Raw genomic sequence first — 13,530 nt, 5'->3', positions numbered from 1 at the left:
AAAACGTAGATCAACTAGTAAAATCAAAGCCATGCTTCTTGTTGTACCAGATCGTTACTGTGTCAAGGAAGCTCCACACCTCAACAGACCTGTACAATACCAACATTAAGGCTCACATTGCACTGACCCGAGTGTCCATCTTGCCCTTCATCTTCCGCTCATATGTGAACAAGACCCCCAAGATACTTAAAGAGATAGTTCACTTACTATCTACTGACTGTTTTGCCGATGGAGGGTTGGGTGAAGTGTTTGAGTCCACAAAACTCAATGGAGTTTCAGGGGTAAACAGCCTTGCAGCCAAATCCAATAGAATTGAAGCAAATAGCAAGCATTTCTTATAACGTAGAAAAAAAACATAAAATGCCTCCCTACTGCTCCTGTGGTTTCGTCCAAGTATCTGTAAGCCCAGACATTCAAATTCAACTCGAAAAAGCGTAATTTACACCATGTTTTTAGCCTAAATGTCAGCTGTTCTCCTTGCCCGGAGCCGCGTTCATGGTTGCACACATACACCACACAAGCTCTTGCCTTTAAGCTTGTGCCCAAGGGGCACGGAACAAGATCAGCGTAACTGCAGCTATTGCAAGTTCTCGTGATACTCACAAGACAAGATTAGTGACCAATCACTATAGCTGCAAAGGGGAGCACATATGAGAGAGCCCCAACCCCACAGCACACCTCAGGAGCAGTATGAAGGCATTTGAAGAAGTGGTAGCCATTTACCTCAAATGGACCTGGCTGCAACGCTGTTTACCCCTGAAACTCCTTAACAGTTATGTGCACTCAAAAACTTCACCCACCCCTTCATCGGCGTAGTGGTGAGTAGATAGAGAGCAAGCCGACATTTTCCAGCAGATGCTGATTCTCATCCAGACCACTTCACTGCTGCAAAAATCCCTTGTGCACACTGCATGATCTGATGGAGCCAAAAGGTCACATTGATCCCAAATTAACCCTCTTCTCACCAGTTGCGCGTTATGATTCTGTCCATGAAAATCACAAACAGAATTTGTGAAAAAGGGTAACACTGGTGGAGTCCACTATGAATTTGTTTGGGCTTTGTGCTGAAAATATGGTCACAGCTCCCACTTTGTTTATACAAGGCTGGATGAGCAAAGGCCCCATACTCCCATTGTAAACCCCATAGGGTCCCCCAGTAGGGGGTAAAAAGCTGGTCCACAGTTCGGTAGTAAGGATAGAATCAGAATTTCTCCTTCTGTATCCAAGGTTCAACAATTGGCTAGAGCCCTCTTTCCTCGGGACACACCCCAGTCTCCCAATCTCCAGGTACAGCTCCCAACCTCCATGCAACATGCCTAGACAGCCTAACAACATCCGGAGTCTTCAATATCGCAGGTGACTCTCATCTAAGCCTGGTGCCATGCTGCCGGGGAGATTCTTAACTACTTCGATGACCTAAGCCAGGGATATGGGCTTTTCAATATGTGCCTCACTCCTCCGTAGATTTCCGAATCTACATCATCCATAGAAGCTGTATGGGGCAGGTTCAGGAGCTCTACAAAGTTATTTTTCAACTGCCCAATGATGTCCTCAAGCCTGGTCAGCAGTTCCCCTTCCCGACAATACAAAGTCTGGACCAAGCTGCTTTCCCTTCCCAAGTCATTAAATGGCTTTCCAAGACTTCTTTAAGGCCAACCGAAAGTTCTTGTCCATTTTTGCTTCGTAGACAGGCACCAACTTAAACCACAGCTCCCACTGGCTAGGATGCACAATAAATGATTCCAGTGGTGGGAGTTAAAGACATTACAGAAAGGGATGTCCACCAAATGTTTCCTGTTCACCATCACAACTCATTTGGGTTTACCAGGGGTCTCATTTATAAAAGAGAGCGTAGGATTCATACTAAAAGTGTACGGACTTATAAAAGCCGGAAATGGCGTACGCAAAAGAAAGTTCCGATTTATAAAACCATGCGCACGTACACCTGAACGCAATATTCGCTTTATCAATCACAGTCCACCTGGAAACGTTCGGACGTGGATCTGCCTCCAAATCCGCCCTCCAGATGCCCACTTTCAACCATAAATGGTCAATGCAAAGCACGGAATGAAAACTAAATTATGCTGCTGACCAATGGGTTTCCACCGTGAGTCCTGACGGAGTCACGGCATCAAGCGAGGAGAAGAGGAAGTGAAACTTTCTGACACTGACATCGAGGTGTTTGTTAGTGAGGTGGAGGTGAAGAGCGACTTCATGGGACGGCAGTGATGTCACTAATAAAGACAATAAACTGGTACTCTGCCGCTGCTGTGGATATCACAATGTGTGAGATCAGAAATCGCTGAACCCCCGCTTCCTCCTCGTCCTTCTATTCGCATGCACACATCACGCAGAACCCTGCACCGCTGTCAAGGCAGTATTTATTTATTTAGAGCATCGGACCGATTCCATCACATCAGTGGATCCTAAGCTCCACTCTGGGATATTATTTGGAAGGTTTCTTCATGTCTTGTAAGTGATCTCCTGTGTGCTCTGTGCACCTGATGGTACAGACACGTTCACTGCAGCGATTTGATGATACACGCACAGTGCTAGAAGATATTATTAAAAGCTATTAATGACTCGGCTCCGTAACTCCGCTGTTAAATCGAATCTGAACGTAATTTGCTGTAAGTTGTTTTATATATTTTTAAATCAAAACTACGCTGTTCGTTTTAATGTTAACAATCAAGTGGATCAATAATCTGGCTTCAGTCAACCATCTCACGTCTGCGTCCCCACTTTCCCGTCTCCAAAACGTTCGTACGCATGGGTCACAGTTTGCTTGGAACTACGCAAATCTTCCCGTCAAGTTTGCTTTTATAAATCCCAACGTTTGCGTGAGAAGTGGCGTACGCAATTTTCAGGCCCCGTTTTGTGGGTACGCAACGGTTACAAATGAGACCCCTGGTCTTTACGGAAGCATTTGAACCAACTCACTACCAGGTGATGATCAATTGACAGCTCTGCTTCTTTCTTCCCACAAGTGTCCAAAACATGTCCACAGATCTGATGATATGACTCGTGGTCTAAGGTTATCTGGTAACAAGTAATCTTATGAATCATCTTATACTTGAACATGGTGTTTTTTCTGGATCATGCATTACAAACATCACTCAGGTTACAATCAGGCAGGTTGTTTCTCCGAAACAGACTCCTATAGGTCGATCGATTAATTGATCATTAAGTATTTCGTCGATGAAATAATTTTTTCATCGATAAATTCGGTAATTACACATTTGACCACGGGAGGCAGTGTTTGAAAAAAACGCCACAGACCTACTCATTTACCTGCGAGTTACCATGTATTTCCATTTCCATAGTAAACATGAAGAAGTCACGGCGAAGTTTAGCTTGGGACCATTTTGAGCTAAAATACGACTTGGTTCACTGCAAACACTGCGAAGCTGTGTTTAAGTACAACTCGGCCACGACTCAAATGATGTACCACTTGAAGAACGCACATCCGACCTTGGTTAATGGCGGCGCATCCTGCTCTCGGTCTCACTCTCAACCTAGCATGAACTCGGCACGGAGGAGCTGCGATGCACAACGAGCAGAGACAATTACTCAACAGGTGGAAAGTGAATGGAATAAGGTTCCCCAGGCTAGCCAAGTTAGCAAGGAGCTACCTTCGTATCACGGCGACGTCAGTCCCCGCAGAGCGGGTTTTTTCAGCGGCTGGACTGACCGTCACCAGGCTGCGTTCGCGTCTGACCCCAGAGCATGTTAACATGTCGTCTTTCTCAACAAAAATCAGTAGGCTGGTGCTGAAGTTGTATGTGAGTTACTTGTTATTTTATAAAGCTTTCTCGACTCGGTGCCTTGTTTGATAGTTTTGAGTTACATTTGGCAAAACCTGTCAGACCTAAGTATTATATATTTGTGGTTAAGTTATTGTATAACATGATTGTTTTTTATATTATTATTATTTTATTTTGGAGAAAAAAAACAAAAACGAGGGTCAGTTGTGTTTAGTAGCACCGGCTTCTATTTGTCGGCTCCGCTGCTTAAGATTACGGTAGCACATATTTTGTTCATCTTGTAATAAAGATCTGAATGAAGAAACACGCTTTGTTTTTTTTATTTTCACTGCATTTTAATATAGCCTATAAATAGTGAATTTTTGAATATAAAAATATTAATGATTAATCGAAAATTCGTCGCTAATTCTCCCGACGATCGATTAAGACAATTTAATCGAATGCCCTATTATCATGAATTCTTTAACATCCCAAATTTCTATTGTGTTTTATTCACCTCCTGTACGGATTAAATTATAGATCAATCAATTTACTGTTGTGTAATTTATAAAACACAGAGATTGTCTATGAAACTAATGTATGATGCAAATGAAAAAGAAATATAAGCAAAGTAAGTCAGAGAAAGACATGGTGTATAAAGGAGTGGAAAGAAGAGTCATTCAGAGAATGAGTGTACAAATGAGAAGGAGGGAACTTTGGAGGAAATAAATAGAGGGATAGGCTTTCTTTCTTTATCTCCAGTGAGAAACCAGCGGTCACATCCATTGTACTGTGATAAGATGGGTTATCAGCAGTAAACAAGGCCTGGGCCTGTTTGAAAGGAGCCCAGAGTGACTGAATACACTCTTAAAAACAGATATGTTCAAATAAGTCTGCATGTCTTATCCTTTTCTAAACCCATGTTTTCACTAAGCAGCACTCAACGGATGCATATACGAGTCTCTTGTCAGAGTGCTTCCTCTCAAACTTGTTCGCATGAAAGGTGAGAGGTATTGCATAAACTGCCTTAACAAATATCCCTTTAATGTGATGTTTAATCACAGCTACATTCCCCCTTTGTTGTAGTTAAACCCATCACATAACATTAAAACAATTGCAATACACAACATAAAATATTACTTAAATTAATTAAATACCACTGATTTGTATGGTACCATTGTTATTTTTTTATTTCAACAATAAAACTCCCACTTCAAATTATTGTTTGCCCAGATTTTCAACCACATTTCACTGCCTTTGGCAGACATCTGTCATTGTCAGCTGAGATCAACTAGGCCTAAGTGAGAAATTTCAACCACTGATAAAAACCATGAGATTTGGCGAAAAGATCAGAAAAGGCTAGTGAGTGATCCAAGGTCAAAGAAGAGCATTCATATTTAACATAATAAAAAAGATGAATCATTACTCAGCTGCATTTTACCAGATAATATAATGTTTTTGTCAGTGTGCTGTTTTTTCTGGTTAGATGAGTTGAAGCCACTCAAAAGTATTTTGCTCAATTTGTTACTACCCATCAGGTGGGTAATGCTATCCAGCACCTGTCTGCAGATATCAGGCCAATATTCAGTTCAGTTATGGTTCATTAAGAGCCAGAGCAGATGAATACGATTTGCTTTGCCCGAGGTGGAAACACATGCTCTGTCTAGCCCTATGTGGAATAACTTTTGAGTATGCACAATAAAAACTATTAAGGTCTTAAGCCCTGAAAAAAATAATGTTTCGAACATGTTTTGCATTATTTTGGGGTGGGGAATCTTGTATTTATTTATTCAAAATTTTATTTTGATTCAGAACCAAGCTGAAAAAGGTTTAGTATGTTAGGCCAATCCTGGTTTTATGACAAAAAGTTCATAGTTCACCCACAACGTTAGCAATATGCCACCTGCAAAGGGCATCGGAAACTGACAAACATTTTGTCAAGCTCTACAAATTGTGGGACATACCAAAGTCCAAAAGTTGCTTTTTGGAGAAAAACTGAAACTCTTATGCACAGTCACACATACACAAATAAAGGCAAATGTCACAGGTCAAAGATCGCCTTTGTTGATCTCCATGCAAAGCCACGCTGCAGATTTTGATTATTCGCCCCCTCTCTTGCACAGATTGAAAGTTTACAGAAGGCGAAGAATGTTATAAATCCAAGAACTCAACCCTTTAAAAAACAGCTTACTTTATTTTGGGTACAATTGTCTTCCAACTTCACGTAGAGGCTTTTTTACTCTACCCTATGTCTTATTCTGTCATTCAATAAACACGTCACTCTATCTACATAAGCCTACATAACACTCCTCTCTCTTCAGCTTACTGTTATGGGAGACTGTATTCAGAGGCCTGTTGAGAGAGAACCCAATCGTGTGGTGTGTCAGCAGCCCGATAGAAAAGGACCCAGTAATGGAAGGCCTTTTAGGGCTAAAAAGGAAAAGCTAATTATGATAAAGGGGCTGTAAGTTGTGTGGTTATCACAGTGCTGGGCCTGCTGGTGCAGCAGACTGGGCCCTGACAGTGATAACCAGGCAGAGTGAGACGCCCGGTGCTCTGTCACTGTCACTCTGCCGCTCTGTTCAGCGAAAGATGGATTTACACGCTACAACTTTATGTCTTTTTTTAAACTCATAAAGCAGTTTTCATTCATTGGTCCTTTAAAACCTGAAACTGCAGCCTGCATACGATTTCTCTCCTTTTTTCAGCACTAGCACAACAGGTATGTAGCAATACCAGCATGCTTTCTAATAAACATTTCAACACCAATTAACCTCTCAAATAAGTAATATGTTTGACTGAACACACTCATGACACATCATTTATTCAAGACATCACTGATCTGTTTACTAATCTCGACAACAGTAAAACTATGATTTTATCCCCGGTAAAGAAACACCCAGATAGACATATCAGCTGTCAAGAAATGGAGCACATTAGTGGTAGTAAAGTGAATGAATGGGTACATCTTCCCCAATGCTCCCCAATTTCTTCTCCCTCTGTCTTTGATACATTATGCATTATAGCTGTGCCTTCCTATCTCACCTGTTCCAAATGTTTTTACTGTAAATATTTCCATCCTGTCCTAAAAAAGAGGGATGACACATTTCAGACAGAGCCATGCAAGCTATCAGTATCACATAACAATATTGGAGTGATTCAATGAGTCTGACGTGAAAGTACACAATAAAAAGGTTTAACTGAACTCGTAACAGCGGTTGGTCATTTACATATCTGGCATTATGTATTTAGCTTATTTTAGTGGAAAGATAAAACAAGAATTTATTTACTCTTCTTGAATCCTGCCTGAACTCTTATACTAATATTGCTGAAATAGTAATCACTAAAGAAGCTAGCTTAACAGCTGAGTGGAGTCAAATTTTGATTTAAAGGCTCAGTGTGTAAGATTAAGTTAAAAAAGGAAAACTGAAATAAATAAATAAATAATCATAGTGACATTTGTGTGTTTCATCTAAATTGTACAAATTGTTGTTTTCTTTACCCTAGAATGTTCCAATATTTGGTAAAATACATATTCTGGGCTTTTACTATCCGTAATGACTTGAATGGGGTTACTAGGGAGCCTCAAAGTATGAAAACAGTCACTCCATAGACTTTTACACTCAGTCCATTCTAAGAAATATGTTATTGAAACGTCCTGTTTCATACTTCCTCCCCCGTAGGAGTCATATGGGCTTGCCCTCGTCTCTCAGCCCCACCCAGCCGGTACCAGTCCAGCCTCTGAATCCCCCATACTAAAATAGGGGGCTTTTAGTATTTACTGTACATCGGGAGATGGTCGTCTCTATGGAGGCCGCCATGTTTTTTACAGTTCAAAACTAGACAAACTAAAAACTTTTGAGTTTTAATGACAATTGAAATCTACCACAGGTTATTGTACCTTCACCATTTGAAATCACTAAATTCTACACACTGAACCTTTAATTGTATATTGGTAATATTGCCATTTTTGCCCACCAATCACAAATTGGGCTTTATTTAATTAATTAGGGCCCGAGCACTGACAGGCACTGACAGTTGAGGCCCTATTGAAATTGTCAGGATTATTCTTATTCAGGCAAATGAATTGGCTTTTTGAGGGCTTTAACATGCTGAAAATGTACGTATTCTGAAGGAATTTTCAACGGGCGTCGCAAAATGGCTCAACGGTGCCCCCTGAGACCCCCGGAACGTGTTCACATTGACCGATCTTCACAAAAATCGATACACATGTGTATCATGACCAGACAAACAAAAAAGTCTATCGGTGCAATTGGAAAAACGCAACAGGAAGCCTGCTATTTTGCATTTAGTGGCCATTTTGGCCATATTCGACATTTTTACTTTGATTTACTTGTACCAGGGCTTTCATCGGATCAACTTCAATTGTGATTGTCATCACAACAAGACAGAGATTAAACGTTATTCACAGATCAATTTTTCGGCACTCGGTGTGACCGTGGCGTGGCGTCAAAGTTTGATTACACGCCATTAAAACACGATGTTGACATACATGGACCATGAATCCTTTGATGCTGAGCCGTAAACAAACAACTCCACTCCTGCAGTGTCAGTCTTCATTGATATTGTTTTCTTAAAATCAAAAACTGAAATCTCTAAGAAAATTCTTTCCCTTTGCTGTGGCACTCCAAATAGCGGTCAGTTGCATCCTGTTAGCATATTAGTATCTGTACCCGCCTTAATATTTTGTCATTGGAGTCAATCAACAAATGTGGCAGTTCAAACCAAATATTTTTTTTCAGAAAGACCACCAGACCATCATAAATTCCATATCTTATAGGTATGTTCAAAGAAAGTGAATTCCTGGAACAAAGGGCAGGCCTCCTTGAACTGATTTTACTAGTTTTTTAAGAGCTCTTTGCTGCATCTATGGACAAATTTGCATCTCATTCACACGCTGCCTACACAGCTGTCAGGAGCAGTCAGGATTTCTGTGTCTTTCCCGAGGAAATTCAACCACCGACCCTCCGATTAGTGGACGACCCGCCTAAACCCCCACTCAAAGCAATCCTCAAGGTTTATAGGAATGCCCTATAATATCTGATCAAACAATAGGAGTCACAGTCCTTCGGGAAGTCAAAGACAGACATAACACAGCTGGGCCCTGCTGGTATTAGAAAGTAATGACACATGTCGGGCAGGAAATTCAAAGTGTGAGATCATTTCGAGAGGGTAAATAACAAGCCCAAGAAGAAGACATGAAATCCTGCTGGCAAACATTTGCCTATGATTTGTTGACCTCAAAGCATCGGCTTATCATTTGACTTAGTATGGCCATTCTCTTTTCCATTAGACAGCCTGAGGCTAATAACTTATTGTTTTTAAGTTGTGCAATTTTCAGAAAGGCATTCAACTTTTACTTTAGTAAAACTTTTACTTTATTCGAATGTGTGTTATGATTTACAGACACAAACATGTTGATATTATGTATAATCACATATTCATTTGGAAGAGGATTGGAAGTCAACTGTTATGACTAGAAAACAAACTGCTCTAGTGTTTGTTAATGCAGGCTGATGATATCCAGTGAAGAGCAGCCAAGTTATCACCACTCTTCTGAAGCGGTTTCCAGCAAAGTACAAAGATTACCTCTCCCTTGAGAATGTGGTCATGTCATCGTCCGACCTCTTTATTTTTAGTGCAATGCTATCATCTGCTGGCCATACTCCATACTGACAGTGAGTTAAATATTGCCCTGCACACAGTGGACAGACAGTATGTGTAAACATACATACAAGCATTAGTCATAAGTGATTTTCCTCCCTTATGACTACTAATATCGACTATCTAATACAAATTTATAAGGATTCTGATTTCACCCTAAGGCGAATATTTGATATACAGATGTGGCTGAAGGTGTTGGAACCCTTACACCTTGTTGAAACAATGCTCTGCCTGACAAATGTTGAGATAAAAAGCTCTTCTCTCACACATACCTACCTGCTTCAAGTTATGAAAAGAAGAAGGGCTGAATTGTGACTTGTTCTACAACTATCTTCTAAAATTACATTTTTGAGGGTTGGTAGCTCTCAGAAATGATGTTAAATAAGTGGATGGTACTTTGCAGTGATACTATTGTCTTCAACTAGAAGGGCAAGTGGAGAGCGCATAATTCCATCAAGGCTAAAGCCCTACATATTGCGAACTTGGGACATGCCCAACACTACAACATTCATGGAAATTGTTTCAGTCATTTTTGTCAGTCAGTTTTGTTTGTGTAATATTGCTACCAAACAAACATGCTGATGGAGGCGGTTATTAGCATCAAAAGAGTCTTTAATAGAGAAAAGCCCTCACAGTGCTGTTTGGTATCAATGTTTAAATTAAACTGTACATGGAAAAGAGAGAGAAGAGAACCATCTTATACAAGATAAGGAAGGTAAAGGCTACAAGAGCATCTCAATCAGCTGGATGTTGCTGTTATCACAATGTTATGAAGTTTAAGGTACACAAGACTGTAGCCAACCTCCCTGGATGTGACCACAAGAGGAAAATGGAACAGAGGGGAGGTTCATGGTGCAAAAAACTAAATCAACCAACAAGCAGGACTCCTGGATCAAAACACAACAATGACCAATCACAATGTCCAATGATCAAAATGTCCATACCCCAATTACTGAATGAAAGAGGGGGTCATGGAAGAACACAGAAGGAGCTCAGTTTTATAACAGAAGTAAAAAAGCCTGACTGGAGTGGACTGCAGTGTTAAACAACCCACAAGGCTTAAGAGAGAATGTCTTCAAAAGGGTGCTGTTATTTTTGTACACATTGTTTTCATTTGTTGTATTCTTTAAAATAATGATTAACAATGTGAAAAAGCCTCTCTGTTCTTTAACAAAAAAACATATGGGTTTTCTTTTTTAAGATGAGGGGCAAAACTTCTGTTAAAGTTGGTAACTGTTTAAAACAGTCAGCACTGTATCTTCATGTTAATAAAATTGTTTTAAAGTTACTCCAGTGTCAACATTGTCAACATCTAAACTCTGACTAAAGTCTCCTTCCCTCTTAGGACTAAGCACACTTTCCATTTCCCAAAAGAATATAACAGGGGTAAATAACAAGCAGGATCTTGTCCTGCATGTCATATGTTTGTAAGGTAAACTCTGACACAGGATACCTCATGTGTTATGAATAAGCCATAGACTGTATATAAAGGAATCAGCTCAGCATCGAGAAACCCTGTGATATTGTATGAAACTCACCACTTTGCGGACCCTGGTCTTATAGTCGATGTGGAGCTCTTTGTGTTTTTGCAGTGCTGCTTCTAAAGATGTCTTCAGATCCAGTGCTCTCCTTAAAAGCTGTTCCCCCGCACCAGCCTTAGTGAACACCTAGACAGACACAGACCTTTGTCAACAGCAAGCGAGACATTAAATCAGATGGAGACAAAAAGGTTGTACTTGGCAGAATGTTGTATATTTATCTGCAGAATATGCAGTCCTCTGATATTCCAGTACAGGCTTTGACATGGTCATTTTTTACCAAAAAAAAGTTTACAAATCTAAACTCCATTTGCTTTGTACTAACCTGCACCCAGCTCTGCACAGCTGGGAGGTGTTTGGTTGTTATCAGTCTGTGGAGGTCTATCACTGTGGAAACCACTGCCTCATTATCCTCTGACTCCTTTATATGAAAACCTGAAAGGAAAAATTGGGAAAGGAAAGCAATATAACATTTTACTGGTTACTCATGGTAAATAATTCACTAATAAATAGAATTTATAAACTCAGCCCCCACTGTATTAACTACACCTGCACAATATCAGGCAGGAATCTGTTTTGCCTCTTAAAAGGCTGAATTCTAAAAGCCAGGCGTTGTCAAGTTGTGGATTTAGATGATGATCTTCTGACTTTACTATATGTGCTGTCATCCTGGGTCAGATAGGAACCAAATAAGAAAATGCATACTAAGTAAAACTACATTAACAAAATACACATAAACCATTGTAGGGTCGACAATAAACGTCAGTGAACTACTCACCTGGACTGAGGTTCAGGTCCAGACTGTAAGAGTGAGAAATAAGTCCAGAGTTCCGAATAAACAAGTCCTCCCGAAAAGGTCTCTCTTCCTCTTCTTCACTAGTTCCCCCCTCCTCCTCCTCTTCTGTGTCTTCTTCCTCCTCTCCCTCCCCAAGCACTTTCTCAATCTCATCTTTCTTCTCCTCCTTCTGCTCATTCCCAGGCTCCTTCTCCTCTTTTTGACACATTATTTCCTTCATTCCATTCCTATTTTTCACTTCCCTGCTCTCCTCCAGCTCTTCTTTCATGTTATCCCTCACATCTTTACTGCAGCAGGGCTGTCCGTCATCTGATGGGCATTTGTTGGCTCTTTGGGAGCTTGAAGGGCTGTTGCTGGCTGAGTGGATGTCTGTGAGACCAAACTCAGGGAAAAGTAGCCTCAAACAGGACTCCATCTCTGTAAGTGTTGCCTCAATTCCCTGGTACGACTCTGACAAACAAATATGACTTTGTTAGTAAACCCTATAATAGTTCAATACTTCAAACCTGAAAAAAACGAATCCAGATGACAGCCACTTTTTAATTTTAGAATCACTAGTATGCACATCATTCAGTCCATTGATATTAATAACCATTATGAAATTACAAATCAGTTTAATCAAGTGACATCAGTTGTAAGAAAATGGTCATCACAAAATACAATAAAGCCTGGACAAGACAGAGGACAGAGGGAGACCTGCCAACCCAGATTCTACATCAGCTTTAGTTTAACAGGCCTCCAGTCACTGAAACACAGATTTAAACTTTTTTGGTTCTCACAGCTAAAGGAAAATCAAAATAATGTGTCAGCATTCCTGAATGAATGATGACATTATTGAGGCAGATAAGCCTCAGTCTTTCTAAGAACATGCTTGTTACAGATGTGAAACAGCTGTTCCTGGTGCGCTCTAGTAATTTGACTGGACACCTTGAAAAGACTGTTTAGATCCACAAACATGATAAATTCATTCTACTAAAGATGCCGTCGTGCTTTCCTTTAAAGTAAATATGTGTGATATCATATCAACATAGGTTTGCTGTTGGTAACTGTCCAAAGTTATTGCTAACATTCTATCACTAGTCATGCTGTAGGTATTTGCAGGATCACACTGGATTAAAGGAAGTTGTTAGCATTCCAATCAGCTAAAATTAGCTTTTTCTAGTTCTTGACAAAAAAAATCATGAGGATTATCACAAGTGTCTTTTTTGTTAAAAGATGTGGTGTTTACCCTCCAAGTCTTTGCATGCTGCCTCCACTCTCTCCTTGTAGATCCTCTCCATTCTCCTTTGTCTCTCCTCCTCCCTCCCCCTCTCTGCTACAGTCCTGGCCTCTGCATCCTGGAAGTCAATCTGACAACATGGACATTCAACAGGGAGAGAACTGATGGGTAGACACATCTAAGCAACAAATCTTATACTGTTGACAATTTTACATGTTAATCTTCTTGTAAACCCATAGTACACTTGGGGACTGAACTACTAACATATAACGAGTGCTAAATTGCATGTACATTAAAACAGATTCCTTTTTTGGGGTTTGGCCGTTTTGAGGGTGATCTACTAAAAATAATTGCGCAAATAATTACAGGTACAAACATGGTAGAGGCAGTAAATTTTGATGAGTGTTTTGCGTGCCTTACTGTTTTCCAGCATGGAGCATCACGGAGGGCAGAGCAACCGCGAGCGCAAAGCAAAATTTAATGCCATGATATTGGAGGTGGAAGTGGAAGAGGCACACAAACATGTTGTTGAGCTGCAGCAAAGAAATA

The 13,530-nt window shown here is 40.4% G+C and overlaps 1 protein-coding gene across 3 annotated transcripts in view; it reads right to left on the bottom strand.

The window, feature by feature from the left end:
• The window catches only part of uvssa (UV-stimulated scaffold protein A), a 42,126-nt gene that overhangs the window by 26,169 nt on the left and 2,427 nt on the right, over positions 1 to 13,530 (bottom strand). For all 3 annotated transcript variants that reach the window (XM_061080143.1, XM_061080144.1, XM_061080145.1), the window contains exons 5-8: positions 12,991 to 13,111; positions 11,745 to 12,212; positions 11,292 to 11,401; positions 10,967 to 11,095 (exon numbers count right to left, since the gene is read on the bottom strand). In XM_061080143.1, coding sequence (XP_060936126.1) covers positions 10,967 to 11,095; positions 11,292 to 11,401; positions 11,745 to 12,212; positions 12,991 to 13,111 — 828 coding nt within the window. The remainder of the gene's footprint in view (positions 1 to 10,966; positions 11,096 to 11,291; positions 11,402 to 11,744; positions 12,213 to 12,990; positions 13,112 to 13,530) is intronic.

This window comes from Limanda limanda, chromosome 10 (assembly GCF_963576545.1).
Source record: "Limanda limanda chromosome 10, fLimLim1.1, whole genome shotgun sequence".
Classification (NCBI taxonomy): Eukaryota; Metazoa; Chordata; class Actinopteri; order Pleuronectiformes; family Pleuronectidae; genus Limanda; species Limanda limanda.
This window is presented reverse-complemented; position numbering and strand designations above follow the sequence as displayed.